General features: G+C 39.7%; 2 protein-coding genes across 2 annotated transcripts in view; one reads left to right on the top strand and one right to left on the bottom strand.

The window, feature by feature from the left end:
• ACSM3 (acyl-CoA synthetase medium chain family member 3) overlaps positions 1 to 14,470 on the bottom strand; it is a 44,836-nt gene extending 30,366 nt beyond the window's left edge. Inside the window, exon 1 of the mRNA XM_087815816.1 lies at positions 14,322 to 14,470. The gene's annotated coding sequence lies outside the window, so the exon portion shown is untranslated. The remainder of the gene's footprint in view (positions 1 to 14,321) is intronic.
• THUMPD1 (THUMP domain 1 NAT10 acetyltransferase adaptor) lies at positions 14,182 to 23,830 on the top strand. Its single transcript, XM_016222690.2, has 5 exons — positions 14,182 to 14,406; positions 15,672 to 15,843; positions 16,841 to 17,089; positions 20,241 to 20,680; positions 23,289 to 23,830. The coding sequence occupies exons 1-4, from the start codon at positions 14,182 to 14,184 to the stop codon at positions 20,651 to 20,653; spliced, it is 1,059 nt and encodes a 352-aa protein (XP_016078176.2). The 3' UTR covers positions 20,654 to 20,680; positions 23,289 to 23,830.
• Positions 23,831 to 25,208: the final 1,378 nt, after the last annotated feature.

Here is a 25,208-nt window from a genome sequence, read left to right as displayed (position 1 = left end):
GAAGAACTTCTGGATGCATTTATTTCAGTCAGTTAGGACTACAATAGAGCGTAGCTGTGCCCCCACCACTTTAAAACAGACATGTGCACCATTCACATGTGGGTATTTAGATTTAAATTAATTTAACTACTATTTAAAAATCAGTTCTTTAGTCCCACCAGCTACATTTGAAGTGCTTACTACGCAGCTAGCAGTTACTGGGTGCAGGGGGTTCAGACCTAACGCATCCCTGTCACTGCAGGACATTCTCGTGGGCAGAGCTGCTCTCTATTGATAAGGGCTCACAACTGGAGTGATCAAAACATTAAAATACAGCCCAGCTGGACGTGGCTTAGCAGGTGAGCATCGACCCGGGATCCGGGAGATCCGGGTTCGGTTCCCGGTCAGGGCACATGCCCGGGTTGCGAGCTTGGTCTCGGTTGGGGGCGCGCAGGAGGCAGCTGATCAATGACTCTCTCATCATTGATGTTTCTCTCTCTCTCCCTCTCTCTGAAATCAATAAAGGTATATTTAAAAAACAGTAACAACAACAAAAACATTAAAATACAGGGACATTGAAGGGAAGGGTTCCCAAGATCAGGTTTCTGTAAGGGTTCAGGTTTAGTCAAGTGTTGCCCAACCCTGTTCTTACCTAAGGGCCGTGGGAGGGGAAGTGTCCACATCTCAGGCTCTAGAAAAGGCTGCTCTTTAGAGGGGCATGAACCGCAAGTCCTGGAGCACACTCAGCGGCACAGTCGAGGAAGGCCCTCCCCTGCTGTGTGCTGGCAGGTGGCAGCCTGCACCCTGGCAGCTCTCCCTTCCTATAGGATTAGCATCAGGCTTCCTTCAACCAAAGGAAGAAGTTAAGTAATCAACACTAAGTTTTTATATATCACTTTTCTCCCTTCATTTTTAATTTTTTGGACAATGCTGTCAAGTGGTTCAAGAAGCAGAAAGGTGCACAGTGAGGAATCTGCCTCCAGCCCCAGCCTCGCAGCTGCCCAGGTTCATCCCTTCACTCCCACGGGTGCCACTGTTATGATTTCCATGCCTCTTTTCAGGGTTTCTTTATGCTCATTCAAACTCATAGGACTACAGATTCTAATTTCTCAACCACTTTTACTCAATAGGTAGCCTATAATATATGCTATTCTATTCATTAAAAATCTTTTTACAATGACTTTGTGGTAGTCTTCTATATCAGTACACAGATATCTGCCTCTTTCTGTTATTTTTTTAACAGGCGCTTGGCATTCCAATGAACAGCTGCACCATAATTTCTTAATTATCAATTAAGAAAGTCCCCTGTTGATCATCAGTTGAGTTGTTTCCATCATTTTGCAATTTAGATGCAATTCTGACACTATTTCTTTCACCCGCCACATTTAAACATACATTGAAAAGAAAACTGACCATTCATTCAGACCTTAAAATGAGCTCACCCATTCTGTTCTACCAAAAAGAAAACACTGCCACCCTCCTGTAGAAACTGGAAGACTGCCTTCTCCCAACAAAGTCGTGTTTCTCTCTTTTCAGTGATCTTAGCATCGTACAATATCCATTTTCCAGGTTTCCAGTATTCTTTGCTGGTGAAAAAGTTAAGATACCTTTCCTAGTGTGAGCCCAGACCTTTATACTGAGCCCCAGACAACTCTTCCAAGGAAGAGTACCACGGCGGGTCAGATGGGCTCTGAAAGAATTGAAGGTCTCATCTGAAATGCAAGCAGTACGTGCATATAAAGAGAAGTGCTTAAGTATCTCCCTAACAAGTATCCAAGCAACGACAGTGGTTTGGCATATATAGCCTCAAAGCAAGAAGCCCCTACTACTCCCCCCAACCCTAACCCTAACAAGGCCCTGCCACACACTTCTATCCAGGATTTTTGGAGCTTCCCTCGACCACCTAATGCCTTTGCACATAACAGTGAAAAAATCAGTTGCTACTCAGACTCAAAAAATTTTCCCTAAACATTTAATCAAGTTAACACATACACATAAGCTTTTAAAAAGTTAAATGGTACCAAAAGGCTTAAAATGAACAACTCAGCAGCTGCGTTTACAGGTTTGTGCATGTACATACTCCTAGTCACTCACTAAATAATATTAAGCAACAGCTAAGACATTCTAATAGAAACACTTTGGCTGCCCAAGACTTCAGAGAGAACATTTTTGACTTGTTGGTTTGTTTGCTGTATTTGCTTAAAAGTATATGTACCAGCCCAGCAAACCTTCCAATAGGAGACAGATCAGGAACTCACTGAACTGACAGGTTCCAACGCAGGTGGAGGGGATGGCAGATCTGGTTCCTAGAAGAGCAGCCCTGAGACTTGAACTTTTGCGTCTGCTTTAGTCCTGGAGTAGCCAAAAGAAGAGGGAGTAGTCTGACAGCTGGAAAAGCAAGATGTGCCAGGGTGCCTTTCCTGGATTGGTGGAGACATTCTGGAGGGAGGAGCAGGAGTGCTGGGATACATTTACCCCACAAGTTTACGCAATCCCTCAACCACAGAGTGATTTACACACCACAAGCTTTTGGAGTGTGTATGTGGTGGTGGGTGGGTTGCTGGGAAAGTAATTTATTCACAGGGAGGAAAGTGTCCATGGGGTTGCTGGAGGGTTTGTGGGAGGAAAGAAGAAAGGGTGGAAGACACAGAGGGGTTTTGAAATGGAAAGGAAAGAAGTCGAGGGGTAGGCCTGGGTTACTACTCTAGGTCTCAGCTGTGTTTATCTGTTGAACTGGTCGGGACTACACATAAACTCTGACAAACTATGAGCATAAACAAAAAAATCCAAAATAAAGTATTAACAAACTGAAACCAGCAATGTACAAAAAAATAAGAAGAAAGAAAACAGGAAAAAATCCATTATGACCAGTTTGAGCTTATCTCAAGAAAAGGTAACAGGAGAAAAACCATATGAGCATTGTAGCAAATATAGAAAAAGTAGCTCGTGAACTTCAGCCCTCATTCATGACAACCCCCTCCCCCAAGGCAAATGTGAATCAAAGGGAATTTCCTTAATGTGACAAAGGATATCTATGAACAATGTTTTGATATTGAAACATGAGACACATTTAAGGGTGACGTGTGGGAGCCACCCCATACTAAAGGCCCTGTGGGCACACTGCAGATGAACTAGAATGCAAGTACTGTATGTCTTGCTCATCACTGAGTTCCACATAGCTAGAACTGGGCCCAATATATTATAGGCAATAAGTAAATATGTATTAAATGAGTGAAAAGCCACAGCTATGAAAGCGATACAGGTGTACCTCATTTTACTGCACTTCACTTTATTGAGTTTCACAGATATTACATGTTTTTGTTTGTTTTGTTTTCTACAAGTTGAAGGTTTGTGGCAATCCAGCCTTGAACAAGTCTATCAGTACCACTTTTCCAACAGAACTTGCATCTGTGTCATGCTTTGATAATTCCTGCAAGATTTCAAACTTTTTCATTATTATTATATTTGTTATGATGACCTGTGATCAGCGATTTTCGGTGAGACTGTTGTAAATTTTTTGGGCACTATGAACTACACCCACATAAGATGAGGAACTTAATGATAAATGTTGTGTGTGTTGACTGTTCCACTGACTGGCTGTTCCCCCCCTCTCTCTCTCCTCAGGCCTTCCTATTACCTGAGGCACACCATTATTGAAACTAGGCCAATTAATAACCCCACAATGGCCTCTAACTATTCAAGTAACAGGAAGAGTCACATGTCTCTTGAAATCAAAAGCTAGAAAAGATTAAGGTTAGAGAGGAAGGCATGTTGAAAGCTGAGACAGGCCGAAAGCCAGTCTTCTTGCACCAAACAAACAAGTATGAATGCAAAGAAAAGTTCTTGAAGGAAAGTAAAGGTGCTACTCCAGTGAACACGAGTAATAAGAAAGCAAAACAGCATGATCACTTATATGGAGAAAGTTTTAGGGGTCTGGATAGATCAAACCAGCCACAACATTCCCTTAAAGTTAAAGCCTAACACAGAGCAAAGTTCTGTCTTTAATACTATGAGGCTGAGGGAGGTGAGAAGCTGCAGAAGGAAAGTTTGAAGCCAGCAGAGGTTGGTTCACGAGGTTTAAGGAAAGAAGCCGTCTCCACAACATAAAAGTACAAGGTGAAGCAGCAAGTGCTGATGGAGAAGCTGCAGCAAGTTATCCAGAAGATTTAGCTCAGATATTTAATAGAGGTGGCTACGCTCAACAACAGATTTTCAATACAGACAAACTGGCCTTCTACAGGAGGAAGGTGCCATCTTGGACTTTCATAGCCAGAGAGGAGAAGCCAATGCCTGACATCAAAGCTTCAGAGGACAGGGCGACTCTCTCATTAGGGGCTAATGCAGCTGGTGACTAAGTTGAAGCCAATGCTCATTTACCATCCCAGGGTCCTGAAGAATTATGCTAAATCTACTCTGCCTGTGCTCTACAAATGAAACAACTAAGCCTAGATGACAGGACATCTCACTGTTGGAACAACTAAGCCTAGAGGACATTTTAAGCTCACTGTTGAGACCTCTGTTCAGAAAAAAAGATCCCTTTCATGTATTAGTGCTCATTGACAAGGCACCTGGTCACCCAAGAGCTCACTTAATTGTGCACTTCATATACTACAGTATAGTGTAAACATAACTTTTATATGCACTGGAAAACCAAAAAAAAATTGTGTGAATCACTTTATTGCAATATTCGCTTTACTGCTGTGGTCTGGAACCAAGTCCACAATATCTCCAAGGTATGCCTGTATACTGGGAAAAAAAAGCTAGAAGAAAATAACGAATAATTATTTTTACATGTAAATAATTCATGTTCATTTTAAAATTCAAGAAACATAGAAAAATATAAAAAAGGTAAAAAAAATTTCAAATCTTTACATGAGGAAGCAACTGTTACTGCACACACCATTTTAGATATTTCTCTATGCATATTTATAGATGAAAGGTGGGTAAGCTGATAAACCATGAATCATAATATATATAAACATAATATTTTAAAATACATAAACATATACATAATATTTTGAGTAAAATGATACTAATTACACGTTAACTGACCAAAACACAATTGAAGTGAAACTAAAGCATAGTCAAACTCCAGTTAGCTATCTCTTCTCCAGAAACATCATTAGTTCCTAAAAGATTCCATCAAACATAAGAAAAACCTTAAGTGACTAGAGTCATTTTTAAAACTGAATTTTCTGTTTAATCTGTGTTGATCAATATCTACTTTGAAAGATTATTGATTGACACATTCTCTCTCTCTTACCTCCCTTCCCTTAGTCCCTTGAGTTTTGTTCGTGGTTGTCAGGTTTTGAGGCGTGTGCTGCATTCTCTTCTGTATCCATAACTTCCTCAATTATCAAGCAGTAGTTTGTCAGTGTTTCCCAGCTGGGAGCATTTGTGCCCAAAGGGGTGTTGGGCAATGTCTGGAGGCATTTTGGGTGACGCTCTTGTGGGGGAGGTGTCAATGCTATTGGCATTTAGTGAATGGAGATTAGGGATGCTGCAAAACATCTTACAATGTATAAACAGCCTCGACAAGAATTCATCATCCAGCCCCAAATGCAGCAAGTGCTGAGGCTGAAAACACTGGTCCATGCGTAAGTGGACCCAGTACTCACCAACAGGCCTTTCACACAGCTTCTCCTTCCTTGTGTTCGTTAATATTTTCCTTTGTTAGATGAATTTAATATTTAATAGATTTCTTTCGTTTTTCTTTTTTTAAAAAATATATCTTTATTGATTTCAGAGAGAGGAAAGGAGAGGGAGAGAGATAGAAACATCAATGATGAGAGAGTCATTGATCAAGCCCACAACCCAGGCATGTGCCCTGACCAAGAATCGAACCCCAATCGCCTGGATCCTAGGTCGTTGCTCAACCACTGAGCCACGCCCGGCAGGGCTAGATTTCTTTCTTTCTTTTTTTTCTTAGAATTTTTTATTCACAAGGGCTTCTAATGACTGTATTCCCTTGCCTAGTAGTATCCCCTTGCTTAGTTGGTAATTGACTTTATATGGAGAACAACTTGGCTGGGTATAAATTTCTTGTGTTAAATTTTCTCTCAGAAAACTCTAGACTTTGTTCCACTGTTATCTGGCATTAAATATTACTTTGGAGAAGTTCAAGGTCAATCAAGTTCATTTCTTCTGGTATGTGCCTGCTGTATAGTAAAAAAAGTGTCCTTTGTTCCTGGTTCCTAAGTCCTTGGAGACTCTATATCCTTGGAACTTCCTGAGTAATAGGAAGGCCTTTGTTATTCATAGACCCCTTAAGTCACACCTGAGCTTAAGCTAGCAAGATGACTCAGGATGAGGGGTCTGTTCACCAAAAAGATCAATCATGTGATTAAAAGGCTGGAGCTTGAAAGCTAGCCCAACCTCTGGGGAGACTGAATTTAGTCAAATGACTCATTTTCTAATCATGCCTACATAATGAAAACCCCAATAAAAACTCGGAGAAGCTACCTGGATGGTGAACACATCCGTGTGCCAGGAGAGTGACATTCTATGGGAGTGAACACAGAAGCTCTGCATTTGGGATTCTCCGACACCTTAGCCTATGTTTCTCTTCATTTGACTCGTCCTGATCTATATCCTTTATAATAAAACTGTAATCATAAGTATAGCACTTTCCTGAATTCTGAGAGTTGTTCTAGTGAATTAACAAACATAAGGGGGTTGTGGGACCCTCTGGTTTTATAGTCAGTTGGCCAGAGTATGGGTGGCCTGGGAACCCCCAAACTTGTAATCTTGCTGGGGACTGTGCCCTTGAAGCTGTGGAGTCCGATGCTAACCCCAGACAGTTAGTGAAACATGGTCTTATAGTGCTTTGCTTAGTATGCCCAGGTGCTTATATGATTCTTTCTTTATCCATAAAATTAATTAAGTTCAGTCAGAGATGTTTTGGTGTTGTCAGCTCTATCAGATCTTTCCCGGAACACAATGTGTCCTGTTGTTCTGCAGTCTTTCTTCTGTTATGCTAGCTTATGGTCTTTCTCTATTATAATTTCTGCCATTATTTTTGGTAATTTCAGTCTTCATATGAATGGTCCATTCAATACCTTGGTGTTTCATTCCCTTGATCTCCTCTCTGGCAGTGACCTTGTTCCTTCCAGCCTCAGTTCCTCATTCTTGTGATCATATGCTACACTTTCTCATTACCACCATCAACAGTACTACCTACAAAATCTGTTTGAATGTCCCGTTTTTGACTAATTCCTATTCTCTTTCTAGTTAATTCCCTTTTAATATCTTTATCACAACAATTCTTGTGCCCCACTAAAATCTTCAGTCCATTCACTTGAACACTGCCTCCTCCATACCCTCACTTACCACTTGCCTATCTTGAATTCTATGTATTACTCAGATTCTTTGCACTGCTCTTCCACCTTACTCACTGGGCAAAACCCAGCTCTTTGCAAAGCTCCAGGTAGCTCTCTGCCTATTCTGTGCCTGCACATGAGCAGCTGAACATGGTTCTGGAGAAATGTTGTTGGTACTTACTGAAGGGCTTGAAAAAATCCAGTGGGCCCTCCTCCCTGCCTGACAGCCCCACTCTATTTCTATAGTTGGAGATAACCATTTCACACCTTTCCCTATTTCTCTAAACCATCACTTCTCCTTTCTCCATCTAATTTCACTGAGATTTATAAGTAGCCAGAAGAGAAGCCTCTAACCCTCTACCCCCTACCACCTAACCCACCTATACTCTTATGAATATGCTCATACACTCTGCATTTCTTCCCACCATGTGAATGAGTTGTCCAAGTTCCTAGCTGGGCCAGCCTCTCCACTGTGCGCTTGATGTCATTGGCTTGTCCCTACTCAGGGACATTACTCCTTCAACTACTCTTCCTCTTTTCCTGCAGCATCAATTTCTTCCCCCCTTTTTTGGACTAGGAGTTGTAGTAGAGAAAGACAGTCAGCCACAAACACAAGAAATATCTTAGGTCATTTGTCCTCCTCCACCTCTTCATTCCTCTTCTCTTTATAGCAGAATTTCTCAAAATAGTTATCTATACTGTGACCTTTACTTCTTTATTCTCTATCGGTCTCTTTTCTTCCTCACTGTGGAAAAATTTCAAACATATATACAAATAGTCGCTCAGCTCCAACAACTGTCAACACACGGACAATATTGTTTCATGGCAGAACTGAGATTTGAACTTGGTTTGACTTTAGGATTTGGGTTCTTAATCATACACGATACCAACTGAAGGTATTAAAAAATGAAGTCAGCAGGAAATCGGGTTTTAGTATCAGGACACATATTACCTAAAGATGCTGGGTAACAAGAGAAAAGGCAGAAAACCCTGGATGGACAGGAGGTCAGAACAGGAAGAGTGTCTAAGTGTCTTCTACTCTTGTTCAGGGACAGGACGGATTCTGTACTGAACATATAAGTACAAGTTAAATGGCAGTAACCTTGAAGGTTAGGAAGAGAGTTGAGGTTAGCAAAGGTTAGGTTACTGAGGAAAGGGAATTTAGAATGCCTTACACCATTTGCCCCTTGGTGGGCTGTAAGCCCTCCTGAATAGGTGAAGCAGATAGATTAGAAAAAAAAGCAAATTCCTCAAAGCACCTTTATCCACTCCACAAAGTGTCAAGTGCCCCTTTTTAGAAAACCAACATTCCTTCTCTCAAAAACACTCATGAAAGACATATACAACTGTATGAAGATTACCAGAGGGAAAGAGGGGTGGGGGTTGGTAGAATAAGGTAAAGGGAGTCTAAGGTCTGATGATGGAAGGAGACTTGGCTTTGGTGGTGGGCATACAATGCAATATACTTGGGTGTACAATGCAGAACTGTACACTTGAAACCTATACAATCTTGTTAACCAATGTCACCCCAATAAATTTAATAAAATAAAGTAAAAAACATTCATCTATACAGGAGCCAGAAGAGGGGTTTATAAGCCACATCACAGAGCCGCTGGTGCCCAATGATAGACATTAGTCCACTGACCATGACTGATAACCTAAGGAGGTAAAAATTAACACAAGTAGAAACTTTTTACACATATGTTTCCAGCATTGCCAAGAAAATCTCTTTCTTAATGAAATAATGATGTAGTCATAAAGAAAAAATAAAGAGGAATAAACAAAGTATAATAAGCAAAGGTTGAGTGCTTTAGAGCTGGACTAAGGGCCTGGTTCAGAAGGAGGTAAGTGCAAGCGTCATGTGTGGTTGCCAAGGGATGAGGAGAGGAGGGGCACCATAATTCTAACATCTCGACTGGGGGTAGGAGATTTGCATACTTTTATGACCTAATAAGGGTGCTCCTGGCATAGTCAGCAAACAGGAAATACAATAAATTGAGTTTGGTTTTTCAAGTTTGCCCCCCCATTTGCAATTCCAGCATGGAGGACACAAATATGCTTGGGGCTAAAAGTGAATAGAAGGAAGGAAATAATAAACATCAGAGTAGAAACAAATAAAATAGAGACTAAAAAAAATACAAACAATCTATGAAACCAAGAGCTGGTTCTTTGAAAGGATAAACAAGGTTGATAAACCTTTAACCTTACTTATGGAGAGAGAAGGGGGGAAACCCAAGTAAATAAAATTAGAAATGAAAGAGTAATAATAACTGATACCACAGAAGTACAAAGAATTATAAGAAAATATTATGAACAACAATATGCCAACAGATTGGATAATCTGGAAGAAAATAAATTCCTACACACAGACTGAATCCTACACACACACAAGACTGAATCAAGAAAAAACAGAAAATCTGAACAGGCCGATTACAACCAACAAAATTGAAGCAGTAATAAAAAAAAGTCCCAACAAACAAGTCCTGGACCATGTGGCTTCACAGGTGAATTTTATCAAGCATTCAAAGACTAACACCTATTCTTCTCAAACTATTTCAAAAAATTCAAGAGGAGAGACTCTCAAGCTCATTTTACGAGGCCAGCATTATCCTAATTCCAAAACCAAATAAAGGCACTACAAAGAAAAAGAATTACAAGCCAAGATCCCTGATGAACATAGATGCAAAAATCCTAAACAAAATATTAGCATACTGAATTCAGCAAAGCATTAAAAAGATCATATACCATGATCAAGTGGGACTCATTCCTGGGATGCAAGAATGGTTCAATATCCACAAATCAACACCGCATAAACAAAATGAAGGATAAACATTATATGATCATATCAATAGATGCAGAAAAGCATTTGAAAAAAACCAGCACCCATTTATGACAACTCTCAGCAAAGTAGGAATAGAGAAAACATACCTGAACACAATAAAGGCCATATATGACAAACCCACAGCCAACATCATACTTAACTGGCAAAAACTAAAAGCCTTTCCCTTAAGATCGAGAACAAGACAGGGGTGTCTGCTTTTACCACTCTTATTCAACATAATACTGAAGTCCTAGCCACAGTGATCAGACAAGAAGAAAAAAAGCATCCAAATTGGAAAAGGAGGAAGTAAAACTGTCATTATTTGTAGATGACATGATACTGTATATAGAGAACCCTGAGGATTCCACCAAAAAACTTCCAGAACTGATAAAGGAATTCAGTAAAGTAGCAGGATATAAAATAAATATTCAGAAATCGGTTGCATTTTTAAAATATTTTTTTATTAATTTGAGAGAGAGAGAAAAAACATCTATGTGAGAGAAACATCAATCGGTTGCCTCCTGTACGCAGGGACCAAACCTGCAACCTGGGTATGTGCCCTGACTGGGAACTGAACCTTTCCCTGCACAGGATCCATTTATGAATTCAACCAACTGAGCCACACTGGCCAGGGCTTGGTCGCATTTTTATACACCAATAATGAATTATCAGAAAGGGAAAGTAAGAAAACAATTCCATTTATAATAGCATCAAAAAATAAAATAAAAAACACCTAGGAATAAATTTAACCAAGTATTTAAAAGACCTGTACTTGGAAAATTATAAGACACTGAAGAAAGAAATTGAAGAAGCTACAAATAAATGGAGCATATACCATGTTCATGGACAGGAAGAATTAACCTTGTTAAAATGTCCACACTACCACAGCAATCTATAGATTCAATTCAACCCTTATCAAAATACCAATGGCATTTTCATAGAACTAGAACAATTTAAAAATTTTTAACAGAACCACAAAAGACCATGTATAGCCACAGCAACCTTGAGGAAAAAGAACAAAGTTGGAGGTACCATGCTATCTGATATCAAACTGTACTACAAGGACATACTAGTAATCAAACAGCATGGTACTGGCATAAAAACAGACACGTAGATCAACAGAACCAAATAGAGAGTCCAGAAATAAGCCCATGCCCATATGGTCAACTAATAAATGACAAAGGAGACAAGAACACATAATGGGGTAAAGGCTGTATATTCAATAAATAGTGTTGAAAATATTGGACAGGGCGTAGCCAGGTGAGCATTGACCTATGATCCAGGATACTGAGGTTCAGTTCCCGGTCAGGGCTCATGCCCAGGTTGTGGGCTTGATCCCCAGTAGGGGGTGTGCAGAAGGCAGCCGATAAATGACTCATCACTGATGTTTCTCTCTCTCCCCCTCTCTCTGAAATTAACAAAAAGATATATTAAAAATTTTTTTTAAAAAAAGAAAATATTGGGTAGATATATGCAAAAAAAATGAAATTAGACTATCTTCTTACACCATATACAAGAATAAACTCAAAATGGTTTAGACTTAAATTTAAGACTCAAAACCATAAAACTAGAAGAAAACATAGGTAATAAAAGTGCAGACATTTCTCTTAGCAATATTTTTCCTGGTATATCTTCAGAAGGGCAAAGGAAACAGAAGAAAAAATAAACAAATGAGACTGCATCAAACTAAAAAGTTTTTGCATGGTAAGGGAAATCATCAACAAAGTGAAGAGACAACCTACAGAATGGGAGAGCATATTCACCAATGGTACTTTCAATACGGGACTAATATCCAAAATTTATAAAGAACTCATACACCTCAACGCCAAAAAAACAAACAATCCACTTTAAAAAATGGGCATAGAACCTGAATAGACACTTCTCCAAAGAGGACATACAAATGGCCAATAGATATATGAAAAGATGCTCAATATCACTAATCATCAGAGATGCAAATCACAACCACAAGATATCACCTCACACCTGTCAGAATGTCTATCAGTAAATCAACAAACAGTAAGCGCTGGTGAGGATGTGGAGAAAAGGGAACCCTCGTGCACTGTTGGTGGGAATGCAAACTGGCGCAGCCACTACAGGAAACAGTATGGAGGGTCCTCAAAAAATTAAAAATGGAACTGCCTTATGACCCAGCAATTTCACTTCTAGGTATTTATCTGAAGAAACTGAAAAAACTAATTCAAAAAGATATATGCACCCCATGTTCACTGCAGTGTTATTTACAGTAGCCAAGATATGAAAGCAACCCAAGGGAGCATGAATAGAAAAGTGGATAAAAAACTAGTATATGTATATACAATGTAATATTACTTGGCCATAAAAAATAATGAAACCTACCTTTTGGGACAGCATGGATGAATCTAGAGGGTATGACGCTAAGTGAAATAAGTCAAACAGAGAATGACAAATGCCATATGATTTCACTTATATATGGAATACATATATGTATGTGTGTATATATATGTGTGTATATATATATATATATACATATATATATAAAATCAACTCATAGACACAGAGAACAGACTGCTGATTGACAGAGGCAATGGGGGTTGAAGGGATGGGTGAAAAAGGTGAAGGGATTAAGAAGTACAAATTGGTAGTTACAAAACAGTCATGGGATGTGAAGTATAGAATAGGGAATATAGTCAATAATATTGTAATAACTATGTACAGTGTCAGGGGGTACTATACTCTTTAGGGGCATCACTAAATAAGTTATATAAATGTGTAACCAGTATGCTGTACACCTGAAACTAATACAAAATAACATTGAATGTAAACCATAACTGAAAAATAAAATATATACTTGGGGCTCAAACTACATATTTTTACTTTTATCTGTATGCTAACTTGTAAGATCCTGGTGCCAGAGGGCAGTGTATGGGCAACTGATATGTAGCCAGTAGAAGACAGACTCTTTGAGAGATCAATGCCCTTTTCTAGTTTAGTTTAGTGGGATCAGGACTTGGGTGTGCTTTCCTTCTTAACCTTTTCCTTTATCATCATTTTTTTTGTATTAGTTCGTTTCAACAACATTTTTTGATTATTTAATATGGACCAGGCACTGAGGATGAAAGGAAAAAATAAAACAAGAGTTCCAGCCAGCTCTTCCTATGCTTCCTGACGCCACAGCGACGCCAGCATAACGAGACTGTTCTGCATAACCAACCGAGGACCTCCAGAACTCCGCGCTATGCGAGCCCACCAATGACATTCTGCAGTAAACGCTGTGATCAATATATAGGTAGAAGCAAAAAATCAGTGTTGACATGCTTTTTGGAAAGACTGGTAGATCTGGGGTTAGGCCCAAAAGTGAAGAATGTGATTTCCTGTCCAAATCAAGTGCACTTGGAACAATAATTCACCAAAATGTTACTGTCACTTGTTACAACACGAGTGTCAAACAAAAGTGGGTGAAGAATTTGATACAGACAATATTTCTGGTATTAATATAAATATATTTTACAAGTTAAAAGTGTTCCCATCAAAACAATTTAACGTTAAGAAGCTTGGGTAAGTTTCCCTGTATTTTGTATTTCTCATTGTGATCATCGGGTTTCTGACTTAAACGAGATCCTTGTATTTCGTGTCCTGTTTTTCTTTGTACCTCTGGGGTCCTGCCACAGGAGTATTAAAGGAGCGCCTATTTAATATGCACATTTCAAAAGGAGTAAAAGTAAGTAGTATAGTTTGGAGGCCCCACTGGCTTATATGAGCAATTTAAAAAGTGTATCTTGCTTGACCAATAGTCTCCACCTCCGTATTCGGCAATTACTGGCGCACGTCGAGGGAAGCCCCTCCTTCCGGGGGGCGGGGAAAGAGCCTGTCAATCCTCGCGGGGGGCGGGGCGGGGCAGGGGAGGGCACCGCCGCTCGACGCCGGAGCCGACCGGCCTTAGAACCGCGCGGCGCGGAGAAAGCCGAGGCGGGCCTAGCGGAGACCTTGGCGCACGCGTGACGTCAGCAGCCCGCGTCGGCAGGAAGAGCGTCGCCCTCCGCCGCGGGGAAGCACGTCGCCGGCCGCCTCAGCGCGCGCACCACAATGGCGAGCCCGGGCCAGCAGCCGCAGCGAGGTGGGAAGCGCAAGGGCAAGGCGCAGTACGTGCAGGCCAAGCGCGCGCGGCGCGGCGACGGCGCGGGGCCCCGGCAGCTGGAGCCCGGCCTGCAGGGCATTCTCATTACCTGCAACATGAACGAGCGCAAGTGCGTGGAGGAGGCCTACAGCCTGCTCAGCGAGTACGGCGACGACCTGTACGGGCCGGAAAAGGTACGGGCCCAGGCGAACGGGCCGGCCCTTCACCTGCCGGGGGAGGCGGACAGGCCGCCCGCCTTCGGGAGCGGGCTTCTGCGTCTGCGCGGGGGCGTGGCCTGTCCGCGTCCCGCCCCCTCGCGTGCGTGGTAGCAGAGCCCCGCCTGGTCCGCGTGGAAAGGCTTCCACCTTGCAGCTTTCTGCGGTCGTTAATCGCGCTGGCTCTCACTTATAGAGTGCTTCCTGCGGCCCAGGCTTGTGTTTCTGAAGCTGTTTCAGAAACGTTTACTTTTTACGACAGCCTGTGAAGTCATGTTCAGGAGGACACGGCCCAAGTTCACGAGCAGCGAACTTCATGGGTCCCCAGGGCTTATCTGAGCACCTTGGCCGTAGCAATGTGTTTGTCCTAAGCAGCGTCCCTGAAATAGTGGGTTTAGTATTAGCTCTAGTTATTTCTCAAAGGCATGTATAAATAACATTTTCAAAGTAAGAACTCTTGTACCAATGGCACATCAAACCTAATTGTCCCATCGCAGGTTGCAAGTCATTATATTCTTGGCTTAGGATCTGGACTGACACATAGATCGACACCCCAAGAATTAAGTGAAGGAGGGTTAGTACAGAGGGGATTTAAATTTAAGTACCATCAATTAATGGCTCTGAGGCTTGGGCATGGGCAGGTCATTTAATTCTGCTGAGTTAGATAAAAAAGAGAATGATAGTACTTTTTAAGGTTGGCTAAAAAGTTGCTTATGTACATAAACTACATCCTGGTGTATAATAAAGGCTCCAAAAATGTGTACAGTTATTATTAGTGCCTGACTGGCAACTCCATTGATGGGGCAGAGAACTGGGCAACAAGTGCTTGTCCTTTCTACACTGGTACCTGGGGCAAGTTCTTGAATTGTTTCTTGTTCCTTAGTAGAACAGGGGTAACGGTTTTTAATTCCATAATTGTGTGGCCTAATCTCACCAAAAGGAGAGTGTCGTTAGGCACCGAGATGACTAGTGATGGGATTAAGGTCCACCCTGGAATGATGTATCTGGTGAGCACATTTACCGCTTGTGTCCCTAACTGTCAAGGTGCTTTTGAAAACATTTTTAAATTATAGGCACCACAGACTTCCTCCTCATTTTGGAGGGAGTGATGTCTTAGTATCTTAATGAAAGGCTTTGTTGTCAATATCGAGCTGTCTGTCACTGGGGGCTTCACATAAACAGTTAATTACAGCTTTTCCCATGAGCTCTTTTGGCGTTTCTGCTCATTAGCTTTATGCAAACAGTTTACAGACAAGGATCAGCAGCTCTCTGGAGGCGAGGGAGATGACGATGTGGAGGTTGCCTTGAAGAAAGAAGTTGGTGACATTAAGGCATCTACGGAGATGAAGCTAAGAAGATTCCAGTCAGTGGAGAGTGGAGCAAATAATGTAGTCTTCATCAGGACACTGGGGATAGGTGGGTCTAATACGCCTTAAGGTTATTGATCCTATAATATCTGGACATCTCCCGATCATAGAGAACACTGCCCACAACATGGCTTCACAGTTATGGCTCCCTCTCTACACTGTCTGAGCACTAGGCATATATGGAGGTTCAATGGGCTGATGGACATAGTATTGACTTAGGAGTAGAAACTTGGTTTTGCTACTTTCTTTGTATGTAACAAGGTAAAACAAGAGTGTATGTTCTGTCTAAAAGGAGTAGATGCTACCCAGCTCTAGCCTATTTGGAATGGCTTAGAACTTTAGGGAATGTAGTCCTGGTAGGGCCAAATCTTCTAATTTTTCAAAAGAAGTTGGAAATCTGGAGAAGTTTCTAGATTTTTTAATGCAGTTAACTAATTTAAAAGTATTGAAAGCACTCATTAGTCCCAAACAGATTTGTATATTATTAGGTTATGAATCTGAGGACGGCATCACGACCTTGTGCAGTTCATAGTCTGGGGCTCCTCCAAGGTCTGAGATCTAGATTTCTGTACAAACTTAGCTAATGGATTAATTAAATCTTTTTAAGTGACTTGTAGGTTCTTCTTTGTTTGTTTTTATAAAAAAAAGTTGTACTATTTAATGTTTGTTACTTTGATAGTTGCCATTATGATAGGAAAACAGCAGTATGGTTTTGTCATTGGGTAAGTCAGACATCACAAAAATGTAACTCCACTGTCTTCATGAACAGTTGTTTTTGATGAAAGCAGCAATAATGCTGGAGAGTTAAAATATTAGATATTACATAGTATTAATACGTAGTACACACTGAAGAAATATTAGTTGGAAAACATAGTTGGTTAGACTTATTTAAAATCCATTATGATCATTTCTTCTACTCTGTTGTCAGCTTATGTCACTGACAATGAAAATTCATTTTAGAGATTTTGAAGAGGCTTTAAAATATCTGAGAACTTAGACTCTCAACTTGTCTCTTCCATGCTGGGGTTTTTTCCCTTTTCTTTTAGAACCTGAGAAATTGGTACATCACATTCTCCAGGACATGTTCAAAACCAAGAAGAAGAAGACTCGGGTTATTCTGCGAATGCTACCCATCTCAGGAACATGCAAGGCTTTCTTAGAAGATATGAAAAAATATGCAGAAACTTTTTTGGAACCCTGGTTTAAAGCTCCAAATAAAGGGACATTTCAGATTGTATATAAAGCTAGAAATAACAGTCACGTGAATAGAGAAGAAGTTATCAAAGAATTGGCAGGTATGTTTCAGTGATTTTACATTGGTGTGCAATGGTAAGTACTTGTTCTTGTTTAAGATTTTTTTTTTTAGGAACCTCCACACTGTTTCCCAAAGTGATTGCCCCAGTCTGCATTTCCACCAACAGTGCACTAAGGTTCCCTTTTCTCTATACCCTCTCCAGCACTTGTTGTTTGTCGATTTATTGATGGTGGCCATTCTGACAGGTGTGAGGTGATATCTAATTGTGGCTGCGATTTGCATTTCTCTGATGATTAGTGACGTTGAGCATCTTTTCATGTGTGTATTGGCCACCTATGTGTCTTCTTTGGAGAAGTGTCTATTCAGGTCCTCTGCCCACTTTTTAATTGGATTGTCTGTTTTTCTGGTGTTGACTTGTCAGTTCTTTATAAATTTTGTGTATTCATCACTTATTGGACATGTCATTGGTGAATATGCTCTCCCATTCTGTAGATTGTCTCTTCATTTTGTTGATGGTTTCTCTTGCTGTGCAAAAATTTTTTCATTTACTGTAGTCCTATTTGTTTGTTTTTTCTGTTGTTTCCCTTGCCTGAAAAGATGTGTCAGAAAAATATTGCTTAGAGAAATGTCTGAAATTTTACTGCCTATGTTTTTTTCTAGGAGTTTTACTGTTTCAAGTCTTTTAAATTTAAGTCTTTAATCCATTTTGAGTTTATTCTTGTATATGGTGTAAGAAGGTGGTCTAGTTTCATTTTTTTGCATGTATCTGCCCAATTTTCCCAGCACCATTTATTGAATAGACTGTTTTGCCCCATTGTACGTTCTTGCTTCCTTTATCATATATTAATTGACTGTTAGGCATGGGTTTATTTCTGGGCTTTCTATCTGGTTCCATTGATCTATGTATCTGTTTTCATGCCAGTACCATGCTGTGTTGATTTCTATGGCCTTGTAGTATAGTTTGATACTAGGTAGTGTGATAATTCCCACTTTGTTCTTTTTTCAAGATTTTTGTCGCTGCCCTAGTCCGTGTGGCTAAGTTGGTTGGAGCATTGTCCCAAGCACCAAAGGGTTGCAGGTTCAATTCATAGTTAGGGCACATACCCAGGTTGTGGGTTTGATCCCTGGTCCAGGCATACAGGAGACAGCCAATCAGTGTTTCTCACGTCTGTGTTTCTCTCCCTCTCCCTCTCCCTTTCTCTCTCAAGTCAGTTAAAAAAAAATTTCTGTCACTATTTAGGGTCTTTTTTGTTTTCATACAAATTCTTGGATTATTTGTTCTAGTTCTGTGAAATACGCCGTTGGTATTTTGTTAGGAATTGTGTTGAATCTGTAGATTGTTTTGGGTAGCATGGTATGTGCTTCCATTTCTTAGTATTTTCTTCAATCTCTTTTTTCAATGTGTTATAATTTTCTCTAACCTCCTTGGTTAAATTTATTCCTAGGGCCCTGGCCAATGTGGCTCAATTGGTTGGAGTGTCATCCCGTGCACTGGAAGGTCACAGGTTCAATTCCTGGTCAGGGCACATACCTAGGTTGTAGATTCGATCCCCAGTCGGGGTGTGGACGGTAGGCAGCTGATTGATGCCTCTCTCACATTGATGGTTCTCTCTCTCTCTTCTTCTCTAGGATCAATAAAATAAATTTTAATAAATTTATTCCTAGGTGTTTTTTTAATGCAGTTGTGAATGGGATTGTTTTCTTAGTTTTTATTTCTATGAACTATCAGTTCATTATTGGCATATAAAAATGCAACTGATTTTGAATGTTTATTTTGTATCCTGCTACTTTACTGAATTCTTTTATCAGTTCTAGTTGTTTTTTGCTGGAGTCTTTAGGGTTCTCTGTATATAGTATCATGTCATCTGCAAATAATGACAGTTTTACTTTCTCCTTTCCAATTTGGATACCTTTTATCTCTTTTTGTCTGATCGCTGTGGTTAGGACTTCAGAACTATGCTGAATAAGAGTGGTGAAAGCGGACATCTCTGTCTTGTTCCTAATCTTAAGGGAAGCACTTTTAGTTTTTGCCAGTTGAGTATGATGTTGGCTGTGGGTTTTTCATATATGGCCTTTATTATGTTGAGGTGTGTTTCCTCTGTTCCCACTTTGTTGAGAGTTTTTATCATAAATGGGTGCTGGATCTTATCAAATGCTTTTTCTGCATCTGTTGATGTAAAGAAATGCCATGTGACCCAGCGATTCCACTTCTGAGAATATTTCCAAAAAAACCCAAAGCACTAATTCAGAAGAATGTGTGCATCACCATGTTCCTTGTAGCATTTACAATAGGCAAGATTTGGAAGCAAGCCTAGTGCTCGTCAGTAGACAAGTGTATAAAAAAGCTGTGGTACATTTACACAGTGGAGTACTACTTGACCATAAAAAAGAAAGAAATCTTAACCTTTTGTTACAACATGGATGGATCTAGAGGGTATTATGCTAAGTGAAAAAAGTCAGAGAAAGACAGATGCCATATGATTTCCCTTACATGTAGAATCTAAAGAACAGAATAAGCGGACAAAATTGAAACAGGCTCATAGTCGATACGTGGGAGGAGGGTTAGGGGACTGGGTGAAAAGGTGACGGGACTGAGAAATACAGATTGGTAATTAAAAAACAGTTACAGGGATGTAAATTACCACATAGGGACTATAGTCAGTAATGTAGTAACTATGTAGTGGGTCAGGTGGGTACTTGAAATATGGGGGGGAACTACTCTGTAAAGTATGTGATGCTGTACTTATTAAACTAATACAGAATAATATCGAATATAAACCATAAATGAAAAATAAAATTTTTTAAAAAGAATTTTTTAAAGGTTTAAGGCTTACATTTTTTTAGTGTAGAGCAAATATATTAAAATGTCTTTAAAATAATATCAAACCTAACTGATTTCAGTATGTTGGATATGAGATTTTCTGATCGTTAGATGTTATGTCTTTTCCAAATCAAGATTGACTTTTCCTTTGGAAAACAAATACTTTTATTAAATATCTCAGGATTTCATTTGCATTTATTTTTTTGAAAGAGTTCAGGGTATGTGACTGAGATCTTTGTAGAAGAGTGGACTTGTATGTGTTTTGGTTTAACAAGTCCCAGGCAGAAAGAGATGAAACATTGTTTTTGTACCCATCAAGCGTCAGGGTATCCTTTTCAGCCTAAGTGCTTCCCTCTTCTTTTTGTTACAGGAATAGTAGGAAGCCTCAACTCAGAAAACAAAGTGGATCTTACCAATCCGCAGTACACGGTAGTAGTAGAAATCATTAAAGCTGTCTGTTGCCTGAGTGTTGTGAAAGATTACGTGTTGTTCAGAAAGTATAATCTCCAGGAGGTGGTAAAGAGTGCTAAGGACTCGCCACAGCTTAACTCCAACCAGGCAGCGCAAGCAGGAAACGGGGAAGAAGCTAAAGTGGAAGCTGGTGACAGATCAAATCAAAATGACCAAGCAGAAGGAGAAAATAACCAGCCAGAGAATACTGAGGAGCTGGGGCAGACAAAACCTGTATCTGAGACACAGGTGGCGAATGAGGGAGGAGTTAAACCTGAACTTGCAAGTCAAGTCACAGAAGGATCTGAGTCAAATGAAAATGACCTCTCATAGGAAAAAAAAAATCATTTGGTGTTGGAGGTGAGTTTCTCTACTGGGATTCTGCGCGCTGTTCCTGGGGTTCCATATAAAATTGTTACTGAAAATTTTGTTTTTGACCTTGTGCTGTACTGCACTGTACAGTAGTGAACAGTGACAGAGGAGCCCTGTTGACAGTTCTCTTAGCGATTGTGTCAGCCCTGGATGGCGGCGTGCAGTAGGCCCACCTGCTTTTGGGGCAGCTGGGAGAAGCTGTGGGTAACTGGTGAGCACTGTTACAGAGGGGAGTGTAGTAGGAGTGTGATGCTGGCGTCTCCCTGATGATCACCTTCCCCAGCACTGCCACCTGACTAATGGGAGTGAACCAGCTCTAAAATACAAACCTCAAGGGAAATTTTCATCCTTAGGAGGAATTCTTGTGTGTTGCAACTCAGTTGTCTCCTGACACTGCTGTAAACTGCAAAACACGGGTCGTAAAGGTTAGAAGTGAATTGTTCTGTGAGGTTTTTCAACTTTTTGTGATTTTTTGTTTAGTTGTTAGGCCTGTTTTTGTGTTTCATTAACATTTGTTTATTACAGACAAATCTGATGGTCTGGTGCTACAGTTTTTGAAAGCAAAGTGTAAGGTAGAAGGGAACCACACTAGGCATAGAACACGGGCATTTCTGATAAGGGTAGTGATGATGAATTACAGTCCTCTGAGGTTCTTGCGTATATTGGTGCAGCAAGGAACAGAGAGAAATTGTTTCTTTACAATGAAAGCTACTTTTTAATGGTTTTATATGGATGTATAATCCAAGCTGTCCTATTCCCCTGTACATCGTCTGTGGAATGCAACCTATAAACCTAGCTGTTGGTCCAGCAGTTGTAACTATAAATCATAGCCATTTGATAAGTAAAGATGTTGATTGCCTTGAATGGTCTTTGGAATATCAAAACAGTAAAGCTTTTGTTCAAAAAAAAATCACATTCAGTGAAAACATTTAGGAAGCAAATTACCTAGTAGCGTAACTTATTCCACAAAATAAAATCTCACATAGTTGGTAAGAATCTAATAATACCAACATTGAAATGCTAGGGCAAGAAGTTCAAGAAACTGAAAAGATTTTACTCCAGTTTAATAAATTGACTTACGTCACATGATGCTAAAAGGTGTTTTTTTTGTCATTAGCAGCTTCTCTATCTGTGTTGACAAGTCAACAGATTCCACGAATATATATTTATTAATTAATTTATTTTTTCAACTACAGTTGGCATTCAATATAATATTAGTTTCTAGTATACAGCATAGTGGTTAGACATTTATATAACTTATGACAAATATATGACATAGTGTAGCATTTGCAAGATTTGTAAATGATGGTGAAATTCAAGAAAACGTTTGCCGCAAGGTGCCTCCCAAAACAAAGGCTAATATAAATTCAATAGGTCTTCGTATCTGGTGCCCCATCACTGGTTGGCTTCATGACAAGTTTTGCCTCATTTCACAGAAAAGTTCTGATATAAAAAACTGGATGACTTGAAAGTTTTGGGTAATGCTACAAAATGGTTACTTTATTAGAGACCCATTAATTCAAGTATATTTTTTTAAAATCCCCAAACTAAAACATAAACAAAGAGCACATAACTTCTTTTACATATAGAAGCCAGTGGCTTATCAGAGGAGGATACTTGGGTTGAAGATGAATTACCAGAGTATTTACAAGAAAATACGGGGCCAGATTTTGCTGAATGCTGTGGGGATATAGAATGGCTACAGATTCAGTCTACTTAGCAGACATTTCTCACTGGGTGAACAAAAAACATGTTTCCGCAAGGTCCTGGGGGAAAAGTTTTTCTTAAAAGTGACGGGATCCTTAGATTAAAAATAATGGACTCTGGGACAACCACTTGGGAATGAGAGTGAAGAAAGTAACAAGTCTCAGGCCACTAAAACTCTCCTCGAAGAACTGCAAAACCAAATTAAATAGCATTTTCCCTCCTAACACTTGAGTATGGCTGGGAGAGGAACCCCTTTTCCCAAGTCTCAGCCTGAGATTTTTGTCTGCAAAGAGAATGAATTGAGTCCTAGACTGACGTTCTGGATTTCTGTGACATTGAGTTTCCTTCAGTTTGGTGCTCACACTCACAGGCCATGAGGATTCCCTTAACTTGAAAGTTTTTTCAAGGGTTCCTCCAAGGCAAGACTATTGAAAAAAGCCCAAAGAGACAAACACCAAAGAAGGTTGTGAGATGTCCAGACTGAGAATATTAAGGGGCTGTAAAGTTAGCTTTTGGAGATTTATTCTTAAACTATAAAAAAGTTTGGAAGTATTACAAATGGTAAGCCTTCCCTCACCGATGGCGACGTTGGTACAGTGACTAGTGAGCATGGGAATATTTTTTTATCCCAGGTGGAGTCCTGCTTGGCAACCCGGAGTGGAAGGATTTGGGGGGGCGGAGGATAGGTGGCTAATGCAGGCGAGGCGGAGGCAGGTGGCTAATGCAGGCGAGGCGGAGGCAGGTGGCTAATGCAGGCGAGAACAGTAACCCAGCAGGTTGAAGGCATCCTGAAGGGATAAGCATTCCGAGGGCCATTTGGGGAACACGGTAGGATTTTGGTGCCTTCATCAGACTTGCTCCAAGTCAAAGATTACTTTTATTTCAACAGTGCAAGACTCGGACTCGGAATAAAACTGGCCGTATGCATAGAGAACGCACAACTCCACGGAGCTGGGTTCCTTTTACTTTGTGAAAGCTGCTACTCTACAGAAAGGCTTTGGTTTAGTGGTTTGTTTTAATCCCTTTTGTGTTTATTTGCGTTCAGTAAGACCTGTGTGACAGGAGCTGTTCTTCTCAACTATAAAGTGCTGTATTCTGTTGGAATCGGAATTCATTCAGTGAAAGACTTGTGTTCAAGTTTACCTGCTTTTTTTTCTCACCGACATTTGAGCATGTTATTTTATAAAGGACGAGATTCCAGGTTAGAATTGAATGCTTCTTTTTTTTCTTTGAAAAAAATTATGTCAGTGTAAAAAAGTCCACCTCAGCTTTGTGGTTCGGTAAACTTGTCATGATTTCTGAATGTTATTTTTACTTGTATCGCTTTTGGTTTTACTTGTATTGCTTTGGGTACAAGCCAAGTATTGAGCTTGTTTTTTTATAGTTCCTGATATTTTTAGAAAAAATCAAAATAAATTTGTTCCATAAAGATTGGTGGTCTGTACTCTTTCTTTCCTTCTTTCTTTCTTTCTTTCTTTCTTTCTTTCTTTCTTTCTTTCTTTCTTTCTTTCTTTCTTTCTTTCTTTCTTTCTTTCCTTCCTTCCTTCCTTCCTTCCTTCCTTCCTTCCTTCCTTCCTTCCTTCCTTCCTTCCTTCCTTCCTTCTTTCTTTCTTTCTTTCTCTCTTTCTTTCTCTTTCTTTCTTTCTTTCTTTCTTTCTTTCTTTCTTTCTTTCTTTCTTTCTTTCTTTCTTTCTTTCTTTCTTTCTTTCTTTCTTTCTTCTTTCTCTTTCTCTCCCTCTCTCTCTCTCTCTCCCCCCTCCCTCCCTCTCTCTCTCTTTCTTCTTTCTCTCCCTCCCTCTCTCTCTCCTTTCTCTCTTTCTTTCTCTTTCTTTCTTTCTCTCTCTCTCTCTCTTTCTTTCTTTCTTTCTCTCTCTCTCTCTCTCTCTCTTTCTCTCTCTCTTTCTTTCTTTCTTTCTTTCTTTCTTTCTTTCTTTCTTTCTTTCTTTCTTTCTTTCTTTCTTTCTTTCTTTCTTTCTTTCTTTCTTTTCTTTCTTTCTTTCTTTCTTTCTTTCTTTCTTTCTCTTTCTGCCTCTTAGTAAATCTCTTGCTTTATAATTGACATATCATAAAAGATGTTTTTATGTCAAGTTATGTATCAATAAGTTATTACATCGTCCTAAAAAGTAAAGATATAAAAATTTTTATTAGTATTTATTTTTAAGTGGTCCAGGTTTTCAGATATTTTATAGTGAATTTGCTCCAAAATAATAACTAGTAATGTAGTACTTAATTAAATTTATTTATTGGCTTTTGAATCATTTTTATTTCTCATTTTAACATTACTTTAATCCATCCTAAAGAATTAGTAATATATAAAAATGTTAAGCAGAATTCTGTCTTGAACATTTCTCTTAGAATACTTCTAATCTTTATTTTTATTTAATCAGGCACAAAATAAATTCATTGTCCACTGTGTATTTCCAAGCAATCATTGACTCTTGCAATTTTAAACACTATAAGTCATAGTCATTGCCTTTGTTGGTTTGGTGATCATAACAATTTCTTCCCAATATTTTGATTTTTATTTATTTTTTGGCTAAGTACAAAACACAGACTCAGTTGAGTTTTCTTTTTAAATATATCTTTATTGATTTCAGAAAGGAAAGGAGAGGGAAAGAGAGAGAGAGAAACATCAATGATGAGAGTCATTGATCGGCTGCCTCCTGCACGTCCCCGACTGGGGATCGAGCCCGCAACCCAGGCTCTGACCGGGAATCGAACCCCGATCACCTGGATCCTAGGTCGACGCTTAACTGCTGAGCCATGTCTGGCTGGGCTCGGAGTTGAGTTTTCAACCAGGAAAAATCTT

Source organism: Miniopterus natalensis, chromosome 3 (genome assembly GCF_054644295.1).
Source record: "Miniopterus natalensis isolate mMinNat1 chromosome 3, mMinNat1.hap1, whole genome shotgun sequence".
NCBI lineage: Eukaryota > Metazoa > Chordata > Mammalia > Chiroptera > Miniopteridae > Miniopterus > Miniopterus natalensis.
Note: the sequence above shows the minus strand (reverse complement) of the source record. Positions and strands in the feature narration are given on the sequence as shown.

Bases quoted from the DNA above. Each gene is read 5' to 3' on its own strand.
- THUMPD1 (XM_016222690.2), top strand. From the start codon at position 14,182: ATGGCGAGCCCGGGCCAGCAGCCGCAGCGAGGTGGGAAGCGCAAGGGC. The intron at 14,407-15,671 runs GTACGGGCCCAG...TTATGCAAACAG, and splicing joins ACCTGTACGGGCCGGAAAAG to TTTACAGACAAGGATCAGCA. The intron at 15,844-16,840 runs GTGGGTCTAATA...CTTTTCTTTTAG, and splicing joins CATCAGGACACTGGGGATAG to AACCTGAGAAATTGGTACAT.